We start from the raw sequence: 26895 nt of genomic DNA on the forward strand, positions 1-26895 counted from the left end.
CAATGAACATTTTAGAACTGCGAAATATAAAAAACTCTTACTTGTAATGCTAGTTACAGCTCACAATTTATTAAGATTTTTAAATTAATGCATTTTTTTAAATTTCAAAATATGGACAAAAAAGTGAGAAGTACAAGATCTAAATTTTATAATCTAAATAATTCTCACTTTTCACTTACAAATGGATTTATGATTTAATGGTTCATAATTCAGATTGCTTTTAAAAATCTCACAATTTGTTTTCTTTTCTTTAAACTAAAAATTGTGAGATTTTTACATCTTCTGATTTCACGTCAAAATTCAGAATTTGGAGGAGGAAATGGGAAATATTTATTATGAAATTTATTTAGATTTATTCCCTTCAAATTCTGACTTTATATTCAACGCTGTTATAAGACTCAACTTGTAAGCTTTTTTGAGTTGACTCAACTTAGAATCAAGTGCAGTACTTAAAAGTTGAGTCAACTCAAAAAAGCTGACAATTTTAAGTTGAGTCCATTTTTTATACAGTGAACAATTCAGAACAGTTAACTGTTAATGAACAACTCAACATTGTTAAAGTTGACTCAACTTATTACAGCACTTTTTGAGTTGACTCAACTTAAACAGAGTCAAGTGCAGTACTTGGGTTAAAAGTTGAGTCAACTAAAAAAAAAAGCCGTGGGGCAAGTTGCCTTACAATTTTAAGTTGAGTTAACTTTTTTTACAGTGAACAGCTCAGAACTGCGAAATATAAGAACTCTTTTACTTGTAATGCTAGTTACAGCTCACAATTTAAGTAAGATTAATTATTATTTTTGTTTTTAAAAAAGTCAGAATTACAAGATCAAAATTTTATAAATCAAAATAATTCAGACTTTTCGCTCACAAATTCTGATTTTACGCTTCACAATTCTGTTTTTGTTTTTCTGAAAGCTGCTTTTAGGTCTCACAATTTTAGTTTAAAGAAAAAAAAAGCATCAGAATTGCGAGATAAACTAAAAGACGTGTCACTGAAAAAAAATAAGTAAAATAAAACAACAACAGAAGCAAAACAGCACAAGCAATGAACAAACATAAGAGGAAATGAACAAGACATCATCAATAATAAAGTCAAGTTAACATTTTAACGCACACACACACACACACACACACACACACACACACTCATTCAGCATCTCCACATTTGGGCAGTGTGCTTCATTATTTCACAAAAAAATAAACCAATCCAGACACATATTGCTTCTTTTCCGCAGTTCATCCATTACTACTTGCAGCTATAGTTTCTCCTCTCAGAGCATGACCAGAAAACACGATTAACTCACTTATAGAAAATAAAATATCCTCAAAAAACCCCAGAAGGGTCAGTCAAATGCACATCTCTTATAAAGAGAACAGGTCATTCAAAATACTGAGCTGACTTCTTAAAACAATGTCGAAACATTCGCCTTTTTTAAAGAGAGATAAGACTTTGTAACTCATAATTCCGCATGCAAAAGCGAGGGCAAGAAAAGTGGGCGAGATTCACTAAATGCCCACCAGATGGCAACACAGTCCGATCTCAAATCAAGGCAGCTTTTGAAAAGGCTCTCTTTGCCCTATATACAGTATATGCTTTCAGTCTAAATACTATAATAGCACACACAACCTCTAAACACCCCCGAAAGGAAAACCACATGATAAAAATAAACAAAGCTAGAGGGAAATCAAGCTAATTTGGTTTTGAATATTTGTAACAAGCAAATCATTGTCCTAATAGAATAAATACTGAGTTACCTTGAGGTAACAAAAGCTTTGGTTAAGCGACTTTTTTTCTCTCCAGCACCACTTTAAGCCTAAATCAAAGTAAATCCTCGAGTTCATGTCCAAACTGTACTGTTGTGGAAGAGTTGGTTTATTCAGAAAGGAAAGTTAAAGTGATAGTTTAACCAAAACCAAACACTTTACCCACTATTTACTCTCCCTCAAGTGTTTCCAGACACAAAAGTTGTACTAAACACAAAAGAAGATATTTTGAAGAATGTTGAAAACCGGTAGCCACTGACTTCTGAAGTACACAAGTTCTGGTTACAGGTTTCCGACATTTTTCAAAATATCTTCTGTTGTGTTCAACAGAATAAATAAACTCAAAGTTCGGAAACACGGGAGCGTAAACAATGACAGAATTTTCCGTTTTGGGTGAACTATCCCTGTAAGTCATTTACTTACTGTGGTGGTATGCTAAAGCTGTGAATTTAACCACAAAAGCTGAATTCCATAAATAATAATAATAATAGTATAATGATAGAACGCTTAATGTCATGCTCGCATTTATCCTTTCAATGGCAGCAATTAGGGGACAAATAACAAACGAAATGTAAATACTTGCTTGTCTGAGGTAAAAGTATCTGTTGTGTTTGTCACAAGCATGTAACACTCTCAGAAAAAAGCTACTGAGCTGGTGACCTTTTGAAGGTACACATTTATACCTAAATGGTCCATATTGATACATTAAAGGAGCATTGTAGTACATAGAATATTTAGGAGAGTATCACTTTATTTTCTCTATTCTCAATAGATTATCAGTAGATTGTTCGGTTGGGGGTTGGGTTAGTTGATATGTACTTGCAAAGTTTCTTATAGTCAATTAAATGTCTGCTGAAGGAGCAGTATCAGCAGCTATTAAGCAGACAGTCTACTAATACTCCAATGACAAGTAACTGGCATGTAGTTGCAATGTAACTTTGAGTCAACAGAATGTGCAATAGGGACCATCAAAATAAAGTCTACCCTAAAGATACACTTTTGTACTTTTTAGTTACTAATTGGGACCTTTGAAGCACCAATATTAGCTTTTAGGCACACATGTACCTTCTAAAAATGTACCCCCCAAGTGACAGCTCCTGTACCTTTAATCCTGAGTGTGTGTCTACTTTAGGGATTTTGCATTTATCAGTTTTACTGAATAGTAGCACTAATTTTTGCACCGATTTGCATGCAAAAATTAATTAATGAAGATTTTCCTTGCATAAAAAAAAATATATATTAAAAAAAAAAAAAAAAAAAAAAAAATCACAGGGGTGTCCAAACTTGGTCCTTGAGGGCCGGTGTCCTGCATATTTTAGTTCCAACCCCAATTAAACACACCTGAACCAGCTTATCAAGCTCTTTCTAGATATACTAGAAACTTCCTGGCAGGTGTGTTGAAGGAAGTTAGGGCTAAACAATGCAGGACGGACATCCCTGCCCTACCTATATATATATATATACACACACACACACACACACACACACACTGTATGCGTCATATGGCACCTAAAAAAGAGGAAGTTCATCCAAAACTAAAGATAGTCATCATTTATGAACCCCGTTCAAAACTTGTCTGAGTTTCTGTCCTCTGTTAAACACAAGAGATGGATTGAAGAAAGCTAGAAACCGGTAACCATTGACTTTCATAATACTTTTGTCACTACTATAGAAGTCAATAGTGACCAGTTTCCAACATTTTTTAAATATCTTAAATGTCTGGAACCAACTGGAGGAAAAGTAAATGAAGAATAAATTTCTAATTTTGGGTGAACTGTCCCTTTAATGTTGGTCACTACTTACTGCCATAACCTGGACAAACACGAGCAGTCCATTTAAAACATTTCTCCTTTTGTGGTCCTGAAATAAAATGTTTTGCTAAAAGCTCTGATGAAATGTCAGAAAGAACCAAAGAAATGTAAACTACTAAAGCTTCTGCATAACAGGAGAAATAATAATGCAACAACCAGCATCACAGCCAGTTCCACTGAAATGAGCAGAGGGAGGAGACAACCGTAAACCAAGCAACAGTTTCCACGGTAACAAACAATCGGCAAGCCCGAATGTCACTGTCAGGCTCATCCAAGTCTATAGACCACCCGTGATCAAGTGCAGAGAGTAAACAGTGAGGTGAGAAGTCCAAAAAATAAAATGAAAGCAACAAAAATCTTTTAAAAACACGTCTGTCGTTCTGCATAGTAACACTTTGGACAAATCCAGTACTTTTACTGCTGAAAATCCACCATTCCGGTGACTTTAAACGCCTGTGCGTCTCCAATCTGAGCTTTGAGCTTCTGCAGGAGTCTGTGATTTGGTTCTGGTCTCTTTTTTTTTCGTTGGGGGATCCTGAAGATCCTGAAGTTATTCCACTGGGTTGTTTGCAGCTTTGACGCCCGCTCTGCCGATCTGGAGCCAGGGCAGCTTGGCACAGTTTTTGAAGAGCTGCTCGATGGCGATGTGTCGAACATGAAGCTCTGACGAGAGAGAGTCTTTCTCCTGAACGACCACAGAGAGCTCCTCGAACACATCTGAGGGACACACAACAGTTCAACAGCTTCATACATGTGCATTATGGTCAACTATATTGTAAACTTCAAATATTATTAAATTGAGATTGACTGAATAGATGACTCCAGGTGTTAATATTGGGGATCTGTGTCAAAACATTTAGATAATGTGCATTAAAAAAAAAACTTAAAGTGATGGATTACCCAGAAATGAGCTTTCTGGCATTCATGTGCTTTCAAACCGGTCACCATTGACTTACTTAATAGTTTGGAAGTCAAAGGTTACCGGTTTCCAACATTCTTCTAATTATCTTCTTTTGCATTTTCCAGAAGAAAAAAAAGAAGTGAAGGGTGATAATATGATGAGATTTTTAATTTTTGGGTGAACTATCCCTTTAAATCATTTAGTTTTGAGACATTTAGGTAAAATAATGTATCATAAAAATAAATTGTGATTGATTATATGGATCTCTATGTGGAAATACTGGATATCTGTGTCAAAACATAAAGAGATGGTTCAGCCAAAAATTATTTACTCGCTCTCAAGTGTCTCCAAACCGGTCACCGTTGACATTTATAGTACAAAAAGAAAATGCTATGGAAGTCGATGGTTACCGGTTTCCAACATTCTTCAAATTATCTTCTTTTATGTTTAACAGGAAAAAAGGAATTCAAGCAAATTTGGAAGAAGTGAAGGGTGAGAAAATGATGACAATTTAAATGTTTGGGTAACTATCCCTCTAAATCCTTTAGTTTTGAGACATATTTAGGTCAAATAATATAAATGGCATAAATATATCAGGTTTTAGCGAAGATTTTTCTTGCTCTAAGAACATGTTGAAAACTACACACCAACAAATATACATTTATTATTGCTATTATGTAATAAAAAAACAACCAGATATAACAGTTTATTAACTTGTATGAAATAACTGTAAATAAAAATAAATTGAGATTGATTGTATGGATCTCCAGCTGGAAATACTGAGTATCTGACAAAAAAAGGGATGGTTTAGCCAAAAATTATTAACTCACCCTTAAGTGCTTCGAAATTGGTCACCATTGACATCCATAGTACAAAAAATAAATACTATGGGAGTCAAAGGTTTCCTGTATCCAACATTCTTAAAATGATCTTCTTTTGTGTTTAACTGATTAAAAGGAATTCAAACTAATTTGGAACTCATAAAGTGTAAGAAAATGATGACAATTTTCATTTTTGTGTGAACTATCCCTTTAAATCATTTAGTTTTGAGACATATTTAGGTAAATTAATATAAATGGCATAAATGGATCAGGTTTTAGTGAAGGTCTTTCTTGCTGATACTTTTAAGAACGTGTTGTAATCTACACACCAACAACTATACATTTACAAAAAACAACAACAAAGTGTAACAATTTTATAAACATATATGAAATAACTGTAAATAAAAATGTAACTAATATGTATCTAGTAAAATGTTTTTAAAAAAGACAAAAATAAAAATGTAAAAAGCAAAATATAACAAATAATAGAAAATAAATACTAAATAATAAAGTAAAATAAATATCAGATGATATTAATACAATTAATAAATAGCACCAATTAATACAATAAAAAACAAATAAAATAAGCAAAAAATAAAAATAAACATCTGTACCATTTAGCCTTGGTAAGATTAATATGAATAATAATACAAACAACAATAATAAATAATAATAATAAAAATTAATTAATGATAAATAATTACCACTCAAAAATTTTAGGCTATATTTAGAGGAATGATGGCATAGAAGTAATATATATATATATATATATATATATATATATATATATATATATATATATATATATATATATATATATAGTATATAATAAACCATCAATTTCGTTAATTACAAACACAAAGCCATATCCCCCCGCATGTCTACATTTATTTGTGGAGCTGTTCCTTTAAGGTAGAAGCTGCGACTCACTCTGTATCTGTAGCAGCAGCTGCTCGTTCAGGTGCCGAAGCTCCTCCACATTCTTCCTCATCACTGAAACACAAACAATAACCGTCTGAAAATCATCCTCCCGCTCTCCTTTTCAAAACAGCGTACACTGACATGCATCTCCGTTCACAGCCCAAAGCAGATGACTTCAGAACAGTCCTTGAGACGCGTTTATTAATTTTATTTTTAACATTTCATTCCTAACAGACAACACAGATGCTCTGAAAAGCTCATGGCATGACCCTGATGACATGTCCGGTTTATAACAGAAGTCAGATAATAATAAAGAAGACTGAAGAGCTCAAGGTCTGGATTGTGACCTCAGGCTTTTATTGGGGTTTTGTGGACTGAATTGACTGGAAAGATAAGCGTCGGATAAAAGGCTAACGATGGAGGATATTGATTTCTCTCCTTCACTGACGCCACAGGAATTAAATGGTGGCTAAAACCATTCACAGAGTCCATTATAATAGCCACAAAAGTCAGAGTAATGGGATGTTCAAATGTTTTAAAACATTCATTTATTTTCCTTCAGCTTAGTCCCTTCATTCATCAGGGGTCGCCACAGCGGAATGAACCGCCAACTTACCCAGCATATGTTTTACACAGCGGATGCCCTTTCAGCTACAACCCAGTACTGGGAAACATCCATACACACTCACACATACACAATACGGCCAACTCCAAAACCTGAAATGAATGGTTCAGATAAGGGAGACATTCAAAGATGAACTGTTGGTGTGCCTCCAGGAACAGGGTTGGGAAACACTGACCTAGTGGTTTTATTGCATCGACATAGCACAGAGGTGTTCAAGGAGGCACGACTTCGATTCCTGGCTCGACATCTTTTGCCGATGCGCCCCCTCTCTTTGCTCCCCACACTTTCCTGTCATTAAACTCTACTGTTCTATTCATTAAAGGTTTTAATAATAATGAGGAATGTCCAGATCCAATCACGTGATCGGAAATCATAACGAGGTTTCAGTCTCGATTAGAATTGGACGTTACCTCCTGATCAGGACTCAAATATATTAGATATTATATATATTCTCATTATTTTTTAACACATTTATAGTTATGTGGTAGCACAGAGTTAGTCCTCTTTCTTGACTTCACACAGAAACAGCAACGCGTGAGGCATGACATCACTTTGTTGCAGAGAAGCTATTGATTAAATGCCGGCAAAGTAGAACACTGAAGCAGCTTGAAGTGGAAAGCGCGAGTATGTCTGCAGTCTGGACATATTATAAAGTTGATGACGACAACATTGCCATAGTAAACAGTGAGATCTGTAAACTTGGGATTGCCTGCTGGGTATTTTAAGTTGAGGTGCTATTTGTTTTTATATTAGATTTTTTTTTTTTTATTTATCGTTGCACTAAAGTCTACAAGTGAAGAATTGATGTTATTTATTACTTATTGTTCAAGCTACCTCACAGAAGTGCTCTGTTTGTTAACAGAATTATTGAATGTTAAAATAAAGCGAATTAAATAAAAAATAAAAAATAAGGAACATCCTGGATCTGTTTCTTCACTCTTCTTTATTCATGTAACGTTATTATAGAAGTATCGGATCAGGTGTCGGTAGATACTCAAAATCAAATGATTCGGACTCAAGGGCAAAATAATCTGACCGGGACATCCCGATTAATAATAATAATAATAATAATAGTAATAAATATTTTTATAATAAAATCTGAAGCACTTGCTGTTTGCGTGACTGTAAAGGTCTCCATAACCCATGTTTGAAAGCTCCATAGTAGTTTTACAAACATTATAATAAACTTTTCTGTCGTCTACTTTAACAGTTTTTGAAGCAGTCATTTTGAAGCCAAATCTCTTCAAATTGATCTTAATCTGTAAATCTGTAATGTTAGCCTTCATTAACAAGTACAGTCTGACGACAGTATTTGATCCTCATCAACTGGCAGTCACTGAAATCAAAAGAATGAAAAAAGAGCTAAAATATAAAAATAAACTAACCATAGCTATGGACCCTTTTTCACATTTCCGGGTTTCTCAGTAGCAGAAGTCATCATAGTTGGGTAAACTTAGAGTGCAGTGAATGGGAGAGTACAACAAATATATTTTTACAATCCTGTTCGCTGAAAGGCAACGCAGTGGCGCAGTAGGTAGAGCTGTCGCCTCACAGCAAGAAGGTCGCTGGTTCGAGCCTCGGCTGGGTCAGTTGGTGTTTCTGTGTGGAGTTTGCATGTTCTCCCTGCGTTCGTGTGGGTTTCCTCCGGGTGCTCCGGTTTCCCCCACAGTCCAAAGACATGCGGTACAGGTGAATTGAATAGGCTTAATTGTCCGTAGTGTATGAGTGTGTATGGATGTTACCCAGAGATGGAAGGGCATCCGCTGTGTAAAAATGTGTTGGATAAGTTGGTTCATTCCGCTGTGGTGACCCCAGATCAATAAAGGGACTAAGCCGAAAAGAAAATGATAAATAATATAAAAGACAAACTCCATGATGGTGTTATCAAAAAAGAGAAAAAAAAATTGTGTGAGACTGATAACGGCAGTCAGAAGAGAGAACAATGTCAAATTTACTAGATGCTGCAGATATAATGCATACATAAATACATATAAATGTTCCTACGTTTAAATAAAAAAAAAATCTAAATATTAAAAACTTTCATGGATTTAATATGCTGATGACTGTTTAACACATCATAACAGAATTGTGATAAGGGTCCATAGCATCAAAACATCATAAAAAATATAATAAAAAAAATCCAGAAATTACATGTTGATGAATGGAAACTACAATATAAAGGGACAAACAAAATTATTATATACTAATATTTTCGCAGACTTTAAACTAATTACTGCTGTCACAATATCTATTTTAATTAATTACGATAAGCGATATTATTGCCACTTTATAACTTATATCACTAATAAAAAATAATACATTTTTACAACATAATAGTGTAATAATTCAGGTACACTGTTTCAAAGAACATTTATAGAACTTATTTTTAAATTTTTTGTTTATTTTTTAAAATCTAAATTATTTTATATTAAGAATATTTAGAATATTCAGGTTTGAAATTGAAACATGAAATAAATGATCTTAAAACAAATAAGTGATAATAAATAGTAGATGTAAACAAAAAAGTAGATTTTTAACTGTACGTTCACACTGAAAGCGGCGAGAGCATCTTAGTAGCTGGAAGTCATTAATTTTAGATAGGAGCCGGCTGCGAGGAGCGGCAAGGAGTGGCACAGCGCGTCTTTGCCGGTGTGGGTGTCAAGGAGAGTTGAAATCAAGTCAATTTTATGGTAATGAGCCATGACGCGGTTTGGCAGCAAACAATCGGAATATAGAGGTCCACCGCTTGAGAGAAGTCCAGAGAACACAGTCCTTTGAACATTGGTTCTGACCACAGTTGTTTCCAAGGGTTTGATTATTGCGGTCGCTGTATTTCCAATTATTTACAAAGTTTTCTTACAGGAACATTAAAAAAAAATTTACTGGCGAGTTACTGATGTGCATTAAAGTTATATATATTTATATTTCTTTAAAAAAGTAGGAATCTCATGCGACAATACAAAACAGTACTGCTGCTTTAGAGTATTTCAAACATATAGACACAATGGATAATTAATTAATAATAAGTGGAGAAAAGCCACACCACATGCAACTTGATCTTCTGTAGTTAAATGAATTTGATAAAAAGTGCGCAACATTTTCATGCTAGAAAGCATGTTTTATGCTGGAATGTAACTGATATGATATGCTGCAATGGCCCCTTTAAATACAAGATCAATGTAGCAAATTTTGATGCTCTCACCGCCTTCGGTGTGAATGCACAGTGATGCATCTCAGGTGTTTTTTTTTATTTATAATCGGTCAGATTCCAAGACAGGACTGTTTGTTAAAGGTTTGCAGCACATTTTTTGAAATACTAATCTTTCAACCGTGTTTAACGGCTACATCTCTTTAGACCTGTCTGTGAGTGTGTGCCATTTTGCGCTGTCATGTCATTTGCATTGGCAGATAAATACATGTTACAGTGAACTGTCTGGAAGACCCTGTTGAAAAAAATTGGGTAGGGTTGTTATGTTTTAGGTGTGATTTAAGCTTAGTTGTGGTGCCTTTTTTCATTGCCACTGTTCTGAAACAAATTAGACATATCAGCTTGTTTACATTAGCCGACTCTCCTTTCTCATTCGGCTTAAAGCCAAAATGTTCCATCGCGACTTGTTTTTCCTAACTGACTGTAGTTTCTAAACACGAGTCAGTGGGTTCGCATCTCGTCTTCTTCACCTCCACTATCCGCTCTCTCTCGCATGCACTTTGTTTGTGTGTGTGTGTGTGTGTGTGTGTGCGCAGCGTGTGTGGAGATGCTGCATAAGCCCTACCTTCCACAGAAAGCAGAATGCAGTGCGTTCGACAAAAAACTTAACTTGTTACAGGCCTATTATGTAGCCTAATCATCATCATCATCTTAAATTTCTTTATATATTATAGACAATATATAGCGCCTCCAAAATTAACCGCCCTCATTTTCACATTTTGCGTGATAAGTCAATATATTGACTATCGCAAGAGGCCTGAAGCTAACTGGAACTCAGTTTCAATGAATAGTTCAGCTTTTTGCCTAAATCATGAACACTCACGCTCTTCTCGACTGTGTCCCGTGTGTCTCCTCTGTCTGGAGTCTCTCTGCTCTCGGTTCTGCGGTCTCTCTCCGGGCCACAATCCCAGGCCGAGCTCCTCTGCCGAGTGACAGTCCAGCATAGATTTCCCATAGTCTGATTCGGACACCATCGATGCCTCCTCTGTCCACCGCGGGGTGTAACGGGGAACCTGGGCGTCCGACTGGGGCACGAGCTTCCTCCCGGCCTGCTGCGTATGGCACAGGATCTGTTTGGCCCCCCAGCGGCCAGGAGTCTCAGGGGTCACAGAGTCTCTGTTCTGGGCGTACTGGATAATGCGGTTGATTCGCTGGCTCAGAGCCCGCTTCACGCCCTCATACGCGCTGTGAGAGGCCTTGGCGCGGGACAGCTTCTGGTTGGCAATGAGATGGTATTTTTCAAAGCAGTCCCTGTGCCCACGGAGGGATTTGGAGTGCAGTAGGGTGGCGCTGGATATACCTGGTACAAAACAAAAAGGAGGACACACTTAGGCCATGTTTTCACCTGGCATTAAAGGTGCTATAGATCTTGGGAAATGCTAACATTTGCCTAATAGCACTGAAAGCCTGTATTCCACCCTGCAAATTGCCACCCACACATAAACGCGTACTAAACCACATCCCTACAATACATCACTTCACATTCACCAGAGAGAAAGCTATATGGTACAGTTAGTAACTTAAAAAAATAAGAGGTTGGTTGTTGATATTTACCTGCCATCGTCTTGTTTCCAGTACAAATATCAAAAAATAGGGTAAATAGGATAGTTTTCGTTTTGAAATAATACTATTTTAATACTAATAATACTATTTTACTTAGCCCATTGGCAGGGAAAAAAACTAAATTTTGACATATTATTTCTGAAAACAAGACAATATTTTTACTTGTCTATTAAATGCTTCTTGATTTAAAGAAGACCGATTAACCCCCTATTTACAAGATGTAAAATAAGTCCAATGTCCCTGGAGTGTGTATGTGAAGTTTCAGCTCAAAATACCACACAAATAATGTTTAATAACAGCCCCTTTTAGGCTTTGATCGTAATTGTGCCATTTTGGTGACTGTCGCTTTAAATTTAAATGAAATTGGGCTCTTTTCAAAAGAGGGTGGAGCTACAAATGCCTGTTTGTCAGTGGCAGATTCAAAAACAAGACTTACATCGTATGCTAATGAGGGAGAGATCGTCATTAATGGGCGGGGCTTTCCCCCTCTGATGACATGTACAAAGGAAAAATGTCAATCAAAATGTTTCTGCTTGTTTTTATCAAGTGTGATTATGAAAAATTGAATTAATCATTTTTTTTATCATGCAACTTTTGCATAATAGCCCCCCCCCCCCCCCCCCCTTTAAGAATTTTTAATATTTGAACTAGAAACATGACAAACTCCAAGCAAGAAAAGCAGTTTTTTGCAGTGTGTCTGAACCGCATTTGTGAATGCAGCGATGACACGATCCTTTCTGCATGAACAGACACAAAAGTATGCAATTACACATTTTGAAAGGCTGGTACGACAGTCTACTGTATTGCTCAGACCAAACATTTTGATTGGACAAACTATTCTTGTTCCTTCACCTTCCACAGAGTATTAAAATACAGATAAAAACATTTGGACCAGCATGACAAAAACATTTCTGAAGACAAATCCGCAATTTTACCTTTAAAATGAGCTTTAAATGAGCAAAACACAAGTGGTCAGTTGAGAAGAATCACTTCCACATGGTATTTCATCAAGAACATTCCCTTTTAAATATTACACAGCTCACAAGTCAGAAGGAAAGCAACTGAATGAAAGGAAAGTGAATGTAACTATGCAATACAAAGATTTGCTACAATGCACATGCAGATTGGATGAATCCCTTGTTTTGGTGTTTTCTCACTGCACCACCCATAATCATCTTGTGTTTTGTACAGATGGGCATATCAATACTTCAGTATTGATAGATATCGATGCCCACAAGCTACTGGATTGGTATTAACACCTTTATAAAAAGGATTTAAATGAACAATTTGTATTTATACAAAAGGTTGGTTCCTGTAACTGTTCTGTGAAATGTTTTCAGTATATGTGTGTGATGTTGTCCTACTAAACTAATATAATTAGGTGGCCAATGTCACATTAACCGAGAAAATCGAGGCATCACCACAGTGTTTTATAGGTCACTGTGATTTCAGGACAGAAAGTTAAAGGTGAAATGGGCTTAAAGTGATATAATTTCATCATGTTCCTTTTCCACAACACCATGCCTGATTGAAACCAGAAATATCTTGAGTACACTGGATGAAAATGTTGCTCATCTCTTTATAATGTAACCACAGAGTAGATAAATGCCTATTTTTACTGTTATAGGCTTATAAAGACAAAAGAGAAAAATCAACATGAAACAAAATATGGCAATTCAGTTTATATATGCTATAATTAAACATTTGATCACTATTACATTAATTTATCTATATTTATGTTAAATAATGTATTTGTAGTACTTATAATGTGCAAGAAATAATCCTTATTTAAAAAATATAATGTAAAATCTCACATACACCCTTTAAAAAAATCCCCTTATTCATTTTTCTTCTGCTTAGTCCTGTATTTATTAAGAGTCACCACAGCAGAATCAGGGGAACCCCCAAGGGGTGGCCAGCGGCCACGACCACCCCTGTGTAAAGTCTGGCCACCCCTGTGGCCACCCCAATATGATTTTGCTCTTGATATTATTAACTTTAAATGTACTTACATAAATTCACGTTATTTCAATGAATAAATAAATAAATAGCAGCCACTAAATTGTGGATTGATTGGTGCCACTGATGTAGCCGATTGCCCCTTCTCCTCCCCAATCGTCGTTGACAGCACGCACACACATTCAATACACAGCAAAGGCAATTTAATATTTACCTTAAGGTACATCAGTAGAAGAAGCTGTATTAACACTATACTGGCTCAAAAAGGTATATGGATAATTTTTTTTATTAAACAGGGGGTTAATAATTCAGGGGGGGCTAATTATTCTGACTTCAACTAATATATATATATATATATATATAAAAAGTGTTTTTAAACTATTGATTTTTTTATTTCATTGAATTTCTTGATTTTTTAAGAATAAATTGCGACATTTCAAGAGTAAATAATTAAACAAAATCACATTATTTCATTGAACAGAATCAAAGATATAACATTACACTAAATTCATATTTTTTGTGTGTGTGCCACCCCAAGATTAGGTGCGGCCTCTTCTGGCCACCTCTAAGAAAATTTTATGGGGGCGCCACTGAGCAGAATGAACCGCCAACTATTCCAGTTTATGTTTTGAGCAACAGATCCCCTTCCAGCCACAGCCCAGTACTGGGAAACACCTATACACTCTCACATTCACACACACTCATACACTACGGCTAATTTTTATGTTACCCAATTCACCTATAGCACATGTCTTTGGATTGTGGGGGAAACCGGAGCACCCGGAGGAAACCCAGGCGAACACAGGGAGAACATGCAAACTCCACAAAGAAATTCTAACTGGCCCAGCCGGGACTCGAACCTGTGTTCTTGCTGTAAGGTAACAGTGCTGACCACTAAGCCACCGTGTGGCCCAAAATTCCCTCATGTATTCATTTTCTTTTTCGGCTTAGTCCCTTTATTAATCTGGCTTATACCAAGTATCAATACCATTAAATTGTAACAAAAAATATGAGTAACATATCAAATAAACTAAACAACAGCATTGCCTACACCTACTGTTGGGTCAGTGGGCAAAGAGTTGTACTTTTGTAGCTGTTTAGACACATTCAGTCATAAAAACATATGTACAGCTTTTTTAAATACCTGTGGAAGTGATTTAAAGTGGACAAGCTCAAAATGTTTTAGACCTGCTGTGCTGAAATGCAGAGTATTCGTATACAGAATGACGTTGAAATGACGCATTTTCAGAACAAGCTGTTATTGTTGTTGGAGAGCGTCATAAATGGCTCTATACAATTCTCCTTCCACTCATTGTCTGTGAAGGTGTTCAGAACAGTGTGGTCCCAGCAGTTCTTGATTCAGACACCTTGTTTTCTGGCTTTTTTTACTGCTTGATAAATGTAATCAGCCTGGCACAAAGCTTCAAGTGCTCATCTCCTAATTAGGACACCAAATTCTTTTTAAAAACAAAGAAATTAAGCAAGAGAAAGGCTAGTATGGTATCTTAAACCTATAGGAAATCATCAAATATAGCTTGGCTAATGGCTACTGTTTTTGTAGGCACTAAACGAATGCTATTAAACCTCCGAACAGGTCAAAGTAGCAAAAAAGAATAGATAGAATTGTTGTGTATGATTCTTATTATTTTGACAGTGGCATAACATTTTGATTTGTATCATTAAAACTGTAATTGTGTTTGCAGACACAAAGAAAATGGCTCAGTCGAACCACAAAACCAAAGATTTGAGTGAATGTCCTAAATAAATATATCATCTGAGAGATTACATAAAACATACAGACCAAATCTGCTTTTTGTAGGAGTTTCAAGGGAACTCTTAAGAGCTTCCAGAAAGAAGAAAAATGAGGAAATCTAAAAATGTACTCTTTAAGCTGCTCAAATATTTAAAGAATCATGAGAAACAAATGAAAGATGAAACAAAGAAAGACTATTTATATGTGGATGGGGAGAGTGTGTGTGCCACATTTTACTAGCATCCTCTAGGCAAGAAAAAATGAGAGTTAAAAACTATGTATTTTAGTTTGTCAGCTATTATAAAATAAAATATAATAAAATTAGAAGAATTTATTGCATTGAGGAAAAAACAATAGATATACTGACAAAATTGGCCCCTGAAAAAATAAGTTGTTTTTTAAGAGTTTTTTTTTTTAGATCTAAATCGAAAATAAAATAAAAAAATAAATATTTTTCATATACAGTTGAGAAGTCAGAGTTAAATTAAAACAGAATTTATTATTTTGAAGCAAGACAGAATTGTCAGAATCATTATTCCAGTTTTCAGTGTCACATGATCCTTAGAAATCATCCTAAAAAAGCAGATTTCATGCTTGAGAAACAGAGATATGTTTAGACTTTGATAAATATTAACTTTATTAAATGTTAAAAACAGTTTGTAGCATACAGCACCAGTGTTCTGCATCTAAACCCACTCTCCTCCACCTTTAATTTTACTGTTATCTAATCTCTGATAAGCTTTAAGCAGAGGCGTTTATAAATCGTTCTAAAATCAGCACCTGAAAGTATCGCTTCCTGTTTTGTTGAGAAGTAAAAACGCAAATCTGCCTGTAGCTTAAGTAGGCCAAGAACAAATAAATGGCGCAGGCACAGATCAAGTGCCGCTGGGTGCCTTTGTGTGTTGGCTTTGCGTTAGATTGTGCCATTTGTGTCAGAGCCGAGTTTTGTTCAAACATGTTTTGACTTTAATCACGCCACACAGCAGTCATCATCAAACACCGCTGTGGGACAAACACACACACGAAAAACATGCTCTTAAAAGAAAAACACAACTCAATTTTGAAATTCATGTACTTCCTCTCATATTATCTCAAACATGTATAACTTACTTTATTCTTAGGAAAAAAGGCAGCCAAATTCTCATGGTCAAGATAAAAAAAAAAAAGGCAGGTGACGGCAGATTTACCCTGTCTTGATTAAACTCACGGAGTTTCTCATTTATTTGATAATAAAGAGTCTTCACATAGAAGATTATAGTGAATTGAAACAGTGTAGTTCAGATCTGAGTGATCTGTTGGGTTTGTTTTCAGTCAGCATATCTGTAAAGTATCGAGGTCCTAGGACATTTAGTGATTTATAGACAAGTGATAATACATTAAGATCTATTCTGAATATAACTCATATTCTAGTTCTGGTCAGAATCCTGGCCGCAGCGTTCTGGATGGGCTTCAACTGTCTGACTGTTTTTTTTTCGGAAGGCCAGTGAGGAGTCCAGTACAGTAATCCACCCTACTGCTGATAAAAGTATGACCAAGTTTCTCTAAGTCCTCACTGGAAACAAAGTCTTTAATTCTTGCAATGTTTTTGAAATGACAGTATGCTGATTTACTTTTTGCTTTGACATGACTATTGTAACTCAGGTCGGACTCCTGAATCACACCAAGATCGTTGACCTTATTTTTTTGTTTTTTGACCCCTAGAGCCAAGGTACGCATTCACCTTGAGAACCTCATCTCTGTTCCCAAATGCAATGACCTCAGTTTTCTAAATGTTTAAATTGGCACAATACTACTTAAAATAAGTCATATGATTACTTGTATTACTTATGATAGTTGAAAAATATGAAAACAAGTTAGTGTTTCCCCAGTGCTAGCTTCATTGCAATGGATTAGTCAGACTCGGCACTAGTGGTTTCATTTACCTTCATTCTGCTTCAAGGTTTCTGTGAGTTGTGGAGACTTGGCCACATATATGCTTTATTTCCAGTAATGTCTGCACACAATGTACCACTAAACTCAAGACTTCAGGCGTCTGCTTGAGCTCTTCTGCTGCAGACGTCGCCTCGAAGCTGAGGGAGGCAAAAGCCAAATTCATTCAGCATCTTACGATAAACCAATTTCCTGCACTTCACAGTAAAGACTGAATAACAGGAAAGAACACTGTAGAGTGCGATTATAAATAGAGGTACTGAAGCTTAAAAACACACACACACACACGACTGGCTCTGACAGGGAATATGAGCACAAGGAGTTCAGAGCACTTTAACTACAGTTTTCTGAACACAGAATCTCCCAGGATCAACATAAGCCAGGGCAACCCAGAAATCAAATCACCACTGCGGTACACAGTGAGCCACAAAAAAAAAACTTTTAAAAACGATTTGACTGAAGCGAGATTTTAAAATGCTTTTTCCCCCACTTTTTTCATTTTATATTTTGAAATATTTTATATTTTGTTATAACCATTCTATGTTTTCATTGCATCAGGGAGTTACACATTTTCTTGAGAAATTGACAGAATATTTAAAATCATATATGGACACAGCATAAATCTAATTCATTTTCTGGTAACAGAATAAAAAAAAATAGATAAATAAAATAAAAATTATATATATATATATATATATATATATATATATATATATATATATATATATATATATATATATATATATATATATATATATATATATATATATATATATATATATATATATATATGCAATATCACACTTGTAGTAGTGCGATGTGGCTGTATATCGGCACTGGTGGGAGGCGTGCGTTGCCTTACTGTACCACCAGTGACAATATACAGCCACATCACACTACTACGAGTGTGATATTGCATTTATACAACCGTTTGACACCATAAATGTGATAAAAAAGAAAATCAAAACCCTTTAGTTTTAGGAACTACTTCCGCCATTCATTCACATCTGCAGCTGACATCATTAATTATTAATGATATAAAAAATATTAATAGCCATTATTAATTCACCAATGTCACTTTAGAGCTAGTATTTGAATGATAATGTCTAAAGTGATGACAAAACAGGTGATTTTGCTAATATTTTAAGATTATAAGGCTGAACGACATTAAATGCCATCCGTATACAGAGATTTCTCCTTACAATATTACAGTCTATCGCAGTCTACAGTATTTTTCTGTTGCAAGTGCATGGGATATATATTCCTAACATGCAAGTCCCATCTCACACTCAATACACAACAATTATATTGTATAAATACAGCACTACAACATACAAAAGAGAGGGATCGGCTTAGAATATCACTTACCAGTATAATAATGACTTGATCAGCTGTAGTTAGAAATTACTCTGTATTTTTTCTCCTCTAAAGGCTTATTATGCAGTCTCTGTCGCCATCTTGTGGATGGCCAACTTCAACAGTCTTTGCTCATTATGACAAATTAATGGTTGCCGATGAGCTCTCAGAAATTTTAAATATTTAAAAGTAGGCAATATTCTTATAAATAAACTGCATAGTTTCAATCTAAACATCTACATTCTCAACTAAAAAAGCCTCAAAAGTACATTATGTTGTCCAACAGCAGGAATATTTGTCAAACTGTAGAGTTTCCCCTGCTGTATGTGGGCGGAGTAATACACAAGGCTGAAGGGGCGTCACGAGTGCTGTTACTGGCAGAATATCGCACGGCTATCAACTAATCCGATGTAAAAGATTGTAAAAAAAAAAAAAAAGCAAAAAAATAAAGTTCAAATTCGATTAGCAGCTGAACTCTGTGGTAAAGAATCATTTTTTCTCAGTTAAGAAACATTGCAAAAATTAAACGTTCTCTGTCGTTCGATGACTCCAAGCGTGTTATACATACTTTTATAGACTGGACTTTTTCATTGGTAAGTCCATGTGTCTGGAGATTCCTGCTAGATGGTTGAATCGTCTTCAATTAGTACAAAGCACTGCAACAGATTGCTTACTGGAGCAAAGAAAACAAGTTATTGTTTCCCCAGTGCTAGCTTCATTGCAATGGTTAACAGTTTAATTTAGAGTTAAATTTAAGGTCTTACTGCATATTTTTAAAGCCTTCCATGGTCGAACCCCGGAATATATTTCAGACATGATTCAGTCTTGTTCAACAAGTCGGCTTTTGAGGTCATCCCAAACATTTCTATTAAAGGGTCCAAAATGCTGCCTAATATCTAAAGGTAACAGTGCCTTTTCAGTTGCAGGCATCGCCTCTGGAATGACCTGCCTTTGGATATTAGATGTACCTCATTAGATCATTTTAAAGCACTTCTAAAAGAGCACTTAGAGTGATCAGGTGCATATGTTGATGTGTGCCTGTAGTGTTTGTCATGCTCTTTCTATGTTTGGTTGTTTTAACTCGGTTTATTTTATTTTGTAAGATATTATTGGAAAGCACTTTGCCCAACATGTTGTTTTAAATGTCCTACCCAAATACAATACAATATACAGTGTTTCCTCTAGGATTTTTTCCAGCTGTGGCGGCAGGCCTTTTTTTTTTTTTTACACAGATCTACTAACAACCTGTGGCATTATTTCAAATGACAAATGTCATGAGCGCAGTATTAGAAGTCGAGATTGCATTTATGTAATATCCTACAGCGTGCGAATCTCTTTGCTTGCACGCTGATTTCCTCTGCTCGTGCACAAAACTTCTTGCACGCCCCCCTCAAATATAAGCCGCTTCAAGAGCGCGCAGATCTTCTTGTGCGCTCTCAAATAAACGCTGCTGAAGTGCGATTTAGTGCGTTTATGTAACAAGTATGTCTCCAGCATTTATTAGAGTTGCTAGGAATATTTATGAACGTGTCCAATAGACCTACAGAGCAGTGTTAAGGCATCCTAAAGTGAAGTGAATCGGCTGTACGTCGTGTTTGCTGGCCTCACACATCACGCACCTGTCAGTCAGTCTGTCAGCACGTAACCCTAAAGGGTTAAACAAATGACGCACAGCACTACTACGGTTACAGAAATGTTTGCGCTATTATAATTTACTTACCCTTTAATACGTTTTGGTGCGATTATAACCCGCTATTAAAAAAATTAAATGTTTTGAATGAGAAGCTGTAATGTAGCCGTGGCTGGGTGAATTTTGGCGGGGCGCCCCACCATGGAAGAATGAATGTAGCGGAAACCGTGATATAATATACTAAAACAAATGCACATATTTAAATAGATGCTAAAATATTATTAACATGTATATGAAAAAATCTTTAAATCATAATTTCTTAGGTTGGGTCATTTGAGGTCACTTGAGTCACTTGGTCATTTTGAGGTAAAAAAAAATCTAATAAATACACTTCATTCATTCATTTTCTTTTCACTTAGTCCCTTTATGAATCTGGGGTCGTCACAGCGGAATGAACCGCCAACTTATCCAGCATTTGTTTTATGCAGCGGATGCAACCCATCACTGGGAAACACATACACACTTATTCACACACACATACACTACAGACAATTTAGCCTACCCAATTCACCTGTACCGCACGTCTTTGGACTGTGGGGGAAACCGAAGCACCCGGAGGAAATCCACATGAATGCAGGGAGAACATGCAAACTCCACACAGAAACGCCAACTGACCCAGCCGAGGCTCGAACCAACGACCTTCTTGCTGTGAGGCGACAGCACTACCTACTGTGCCACTGCGTTGCCCATAAATACACTTCTGCTGGGAAAAAAAAGTGTTGCTAATCTCAGCAAACCAGTCTTTGAGGCACTTAGTCAAAACAAAAAAATCTGTGTCAACTTGCAAACAAGAAAAAAAAACCTGATTTGCATATCTAGCTGGTGTCTGAACGCAGACAGAGGAAGACATGTTCTGAATCAAACCCCGTGGTGATGAAATACTGAATGGTGCTTGTGTAACACTGGTCTCCGCAACAAGTGACTGACTCCTGGTGAGATTGACAAGAATGAAGATCCAGACAAGAGAAAAAGAAAGCAGACCTTGTAATGTGTGTAAGTACTTAGAAAACAAGTGCTCAGAGATTAGCAGATTTGCCAAGGGTGAAGACTGAGGGTCACAGTCATGGAAACCGTAATCGTAGCCAGTGCGATCAACGTCATTTGCCTTTTCAGTGTTCCATTAAATCATCTTTCCTTTTCCAACTTTAGATAAAGAGCACTCAATTACATCATAAATGTGCTTCTAACAAGTCAAGAGCATCGAATTGAGATGTGGACTATATGTAAAATGAGTGTGTCAGTGAGTGTTTACAGGCACGCTCCATGGTTCCCATTCTAAGCCACATGTCAAATTCCCTGACTTTCATTCTCTGACTAAAAAGCTGCATTTCCGTGAACTATAATGAACACAAAAACAAGCATCTGCTGTGTTGAGCACCGAGCAGACAAACAAAACATTTTAACAGCCTAGTGACTGCATTTGACTTGCATTAAGGGACTGTCGGTTGACATGCGAGAAAGGAATAAAATGACACTGAAAAATAGCCTAACTATAACCAATAATAGATAAAACATGTTAAACAACAGTGTTGGAAAGTGAAAAAAACAGATTTAAAAACCCTGATAATCCATTACTGGACAAAAAATATAGATAAAAATCAAAAATTGAATATTTTTGCAAAAGAATTTTAATGTCTGGAATAGACCTTTTAATCCTTATCTACGGTTCACATTTACTACCTTTTCATTTTGTTTGTGGGTGTTTTTGCCCCGTTGACTTCCATTACACTACCTGACAAAAGTCTTGTTGTTGATGCGAGTTGTAAGAGCAACAAATAATAACTGGACTTGTAGTTGATCATTTGGAAAAGTGGCAAAAGGTAGAGTTTTCAGATGAATCTGGTGTGGAACCCAGATCATCACAAATACTGCAGAAGACCTGTCAGAAGACCCTCACAGAAATCAGGCAAGTTTGTCTTGGAGTCATACACAATATTAATTCTTTTTCCACTGCAGCATGACTTTATATTCTATACTGTACATTATTTCTGTTAAGTGACAAGACTTTTGTCTAAGCAAATTCAGACCTTACTGTCCTAATTAAAAATCAAGGCATGATCATGTTTTATTTTGATTTATTTTATTTTTTTACCTCTCATAAAAGCCACTTCTGATACCAAATGATCAACTAGAAGTCAAGTTATTATTAGTTGTTCCTAAAATTTGTATAGGTGACAAGACTTTTGTCAGGTAGTGTACTATGAAATTTTTTGATTGCAAAGCCATGACACCATATATATATAAAGCCATGATGCCATATATATATATATATGGCAGCATTAACCATTTAGATAGGCTTCTGCAAAAAGTTTCTGGCTTTTATATGCCGTTCTATTGAGTATAACACCAGATTATAGTGCATATGCATAAATACACTTACTACTTTTACTGTGTTCTGAAAGCTGAGCTGCTTATTTTGATTTTGTCAGACATATCAAGATGTCAAGTGTGCAAAGGTCTCTCACACTATACTTAATATAAAAGGCAGAAACTAAGCTTTTTTGCACTGCAACCGATGATCAACAGTAAAAATAATAATTTTAACTCTTCAAAACAGGGAAAGCAACCAACAATCAAGAATGCATGATTATATGCTGTCATGGCTTTGCAATCAAAAAAGTAGTCAATGTGTATTGTTGAATTTGACAATTTTCAAAGCATTTCCCCAAACTATGACAATATAAAATTTGTCCCCATTTGCTGAAAAACAGAGAAAGTTGTGGCCAAATTAAGACTCAAAATCACCCCAGAGTGCATGAAAACATCTCTGACAGCACACAAGGGTTAAAAATAAATGTTATTGCAGAAATCCTATGAGCTACAGGAACCCTGATGTTCTTATGTTTAACAATCTTGAAATGCACAAACGCGTTTAGGTGGTTTCCTTTATCAGATAAGGTCTTAAAAAGCTAACGTGCGAACTGATCATTAGAAGGATCAATTTTTGCCACGTTTGCTCAGCATGTCAAGGCATTAACCTGCTTTGTCAATTTACTGAAGTGCGTATGTGTGACATCTGACAGGAACATACTTACTGTGGATATAAACTTATCCAGATAAAGCAAACATTTGGCAGTAAAGGAGGGAAAAATACACTCAAATTGATGAGCTGGGGTTTTTTTTTTCACCCAAAGAATTATAAGTGCTAAAGTCAAAATGCTGCCTCTTTTTTTTAAACAGCAGGTCATATGCTATTAAGTGTCCTAATATTGTGTTGCAGATAGCTAGGTTTAAATATATCTAAGATCAGATAACATTGATTTTTCTCAAAATATGAGTTTAATATTCATTCAATTTCCTTCGGCTTAGTCTCTTTATTCATCAGGGGTCACCACAGCGGAATGAACTGCCAACTTATCCAGCATATGTTTTACACAGTGGATGCCCTTCCATCTGCAACCTAGTACTGTGAAACACCCATACACTCATACACTACAGCCAATTTAGTTTATTCCGTTCACCTATAGTGCATGTCTTTGGACTGTGGGCGACAGTGCTAACCACTGAGCCACCGCGCCGCCCTTTAATATTACAATTGTTTAGCAATTATTTTGATAGGGTTTGTTTGAAATCAATTTAAAGCTTGAAAGTCATACATGTGAAAACAACCTATTGTGTGTCGGAAACTAAATGCCTATTTCAGTGTTTTAATTGAGTGGGCAGGTGGGGATTATGCAAATTGAATCACTTTGATTGCGTTTATTTATAAGGTTAAAAATATATATAATGAATCGTTAAAGCTTTTACCGGACGATATCTTCATATTAACAACATTACAAACAGTAACCCATATGAATATAACATATAACCCATATGAATTACAAGTACAATTTAGGAGCTATAAGTGTCCCGCTGACATGCGGCAATTATTAATTAAACACGATAATGAACTATTTCAATGTGATGATATTTGGGTAACAATTTACAATAAGGTTTCATTAGTTAATGCATTTACTAACATGAACTAATTATGAACAATACGTGTGCAGCATTTAATAATCTTAGTTTAACATTTACTAATATATTATTAAAATCCAAATTCATGCTTCTTAATATTAGTTATGTAGTGTGAGTTAACATCAACAAACAATGAATGACTTTTCTTTAACTATTGTTAATACTTTAAACAAATAAATTAATAAATGTATTGTTCATTGTTTGTTCAAGTTAATAAATGCATAAGCTAATATTAACTAAAACAACCTTATTGTAAAGTGTTTCAGATATTCATGGATAAACATGCTTAGTAATTTAGTAACACACAAAAATGAATGTGCTCAAACTGATGATCATACATTGAGTGACTGATGATCAAACTGATGAGTTTAAAAGAAATGATTCAGTCACTGAATCAGCTTGCTCTTCCTGTCTCATGCGGTTTTTTTACTTCCACAACCATCCATGCTGCTTCTGCTTTACACGTCCTCGCATGAAGGAAGGACACTGGATCCTTGACACACTTCAGCTTGTGTGTTTGTGCATGCTGGAAATGGAAACGTAATGGTAGCACCGCTGTGCCTAAAACAGCAGCTCATGGTTAAAACTGGAGCGCAGTCAACAGCTGCAGTGATTGACATGCGGCGTCACGTGCGGCCTCAAGAAAATAAATATAGCTGGTCATATATCATACTCAGCGCTCCTAGAGAAGCCATCAAGCAGATCAGACTGGAGGAAAATTTATCCCTTGCATTTGGATTAAAATTCTCTTCCAAGCTCAAGTAGAAGCATAAAGAGTTCAATCTACTCACACGGTTGTTTGTCCTTCTTTGTTTAGGGGTAAAAAGAGGTTTGAAATGTTAGAAAACATCCAGATGCTCATTTATCAGCATGTGCGCTTTTCACTGAACAAGATAAATGTAAAAAAATAAAATAAAATAAAATAAAAATAAAAAATCAAGCAAAATCAAGATAATAGCAATGCAAATGTTTGCACATATACACCAAAACACAAAAGCAAAGATAAAAATAATAATAGAAGCAATAAAAAATGGTTAAAACTTTAAAGTTCACATAAAACTTGTGTTTTAATTTATATAGTAATAAATAATAGTAAATTTAAACATCGTAAAAATGTAAATGCAAGTAAAAAAAAAAAAGAAGGCTTACATTTTCATTTTGATTATTTCCTTCGGCTCGGTCCCTGATTCATCAGAGGTCGCCACAGCGGAATAAACCATCAACTACTCTGGCTTTGTCGCGCCAGTGGTGTAGTGGTTAGTGCGTCGACACATGCATTCCAGTGCTCACGGTGACCTGAGTTTGATTCCCGCCTCATGGTCCTATGCTGATTCTTCCCCTCTCTCTGCTCCCCACACTTTCCTGTCAATACTCGCTACTGTCCTATCAATTAAAGGTGAAAACCCCGAAAAAATTATTATAAAAAAATTTAAAAACTACTCTGGCTTTTGTTTTATGCAGTGGATGCCCTTCCAGTTGCAACCAAGCACTGTGCCGGAAAAAGGCACGCACGCAAGCAAGCAAGCAAGCAAGCACACGCACACCAGCCAATTTTTTACAAATTGAAAAAACAGAAAAAATTTTTTTTAAATAATTTCATAGAATTCGAAAATAGTTAAATTGTAGTTTGAATTGTGGTTTCATGATTTAAAACTGTCACATATGCTTATTAATGCTGATATTTAATTAAATCAGTTAAATAAAATATAGAAAATCAAATGTAGATCAAATAAATAGACTTTAGTTTCTTTATAAATGTCTGTTCAGGCAGCCATGGGCCTAGAAAGTTGGACCTGGGATCCAAAGGTGACCGGTTTGAGTCCTGGCACTGGCGGGAAATGTAGCTGGAGAGAATGAATATCCTCAATACCATGGCTGAAACCGGACCACTGCTCTGTGTGTGTGTGTTTTATAACTATCTTTGGATAAAATCATTTGCTAAATTCTTAAATGTAAAAATGTAAATATCATGCATCTAAACACTACTAAACTAACTTAAAAGACATTATTATGTAGTAGGGCTGGGCGATACAACTGGATCAGTATTTATTTTATTTATTTATGACCGAACACCATTGACAATAATAATAATAATAATAAAAAAAAGGTTTGGTATGACGTTTTGGTATGAATCACAATAGTTTTATTCAAATGTGGCAGCTGAGCGCACTCTTTGAAAGGAATGCCAATAAGCTTAGGGTTATTTCCAATCAAGGAGCGCAACACATGGTGTTCAAGCACATATGACGTGCTCGCATTTTCCACATAAACTTAGTTAAAAACATCCAAACAATTTAGAATACTGCGATATATGCAACTAGAACTGACCAATCTGCTTCACACGTTGTTTATGGAATCTACACATTTCGGTAATAATTGCAGATTATTTAACTAAGACAAACACTGTAGTGCTTTTTAATTTTCTCCATACATAAAATGTGTATCGGAAACGCAACAATGGTTTGTCCGTTGGTCATCCACTAAGAAAGACGCCAGGGGAGGGCGACCACAAGCACATTGAAAATGGTGAAGGAATCCACAAGCTCACTCTTTTCACCTGCATTTCAGACCCAACATGTGAACAAACTCCAGTTGAGTTTCATGATCCCCACCTCAGCCTTAATAACACATGCAAAA

At 35.7% G+C, this 26895-nt stretch overlaps 1 protein-coding gene across 1 annotated transcript in view; it reads right to left on the reverse strand.

The window, feature by feature from the left end:
* Nucleotides 1–3006: 3006 nt before the first annotated feature.
* Nucleotides 3007–26895, reverse strand: part of c10h21orf91 (chromosome 10 C21orf91 homolog) — a 41946-nt gene continuing 18057 nt past the window's right edge. Inside the window, exons 3-5 of the mRNA XM_056467435.1 lie at nt 10875–11351; nt 6228–6290; nt 3007–4292 (exon numbers count right to left, since the gene is read on the reverse strand). Coding sequence (XP_056323410.1) covers nt 4126–4292; nt 6228–6290; nt 10875–11351 — 707 coding nt within the window. The 3' untranslated portion in view covers nt 3007–4125. The remainder of the gene's footprint in view (nt 4293–6227; nt 6291–10874; nt 11352–26895) is intronic.

Source organism: Danio aesculapii, chromosome 10 (genome assembly GCF_903798145.1).
Source record: "Danio aesculapii chromosome 10, fDanAes4.1, whole genome shotgun sequence".
In the NCBI taxonomy this organism is placed as follows: domain Eukaryota; kingdom Metazoa; phylum Chordata; class Actinopteri; order Cypriniformes; family Danionidae; genus Danio; species Danio aesculapii.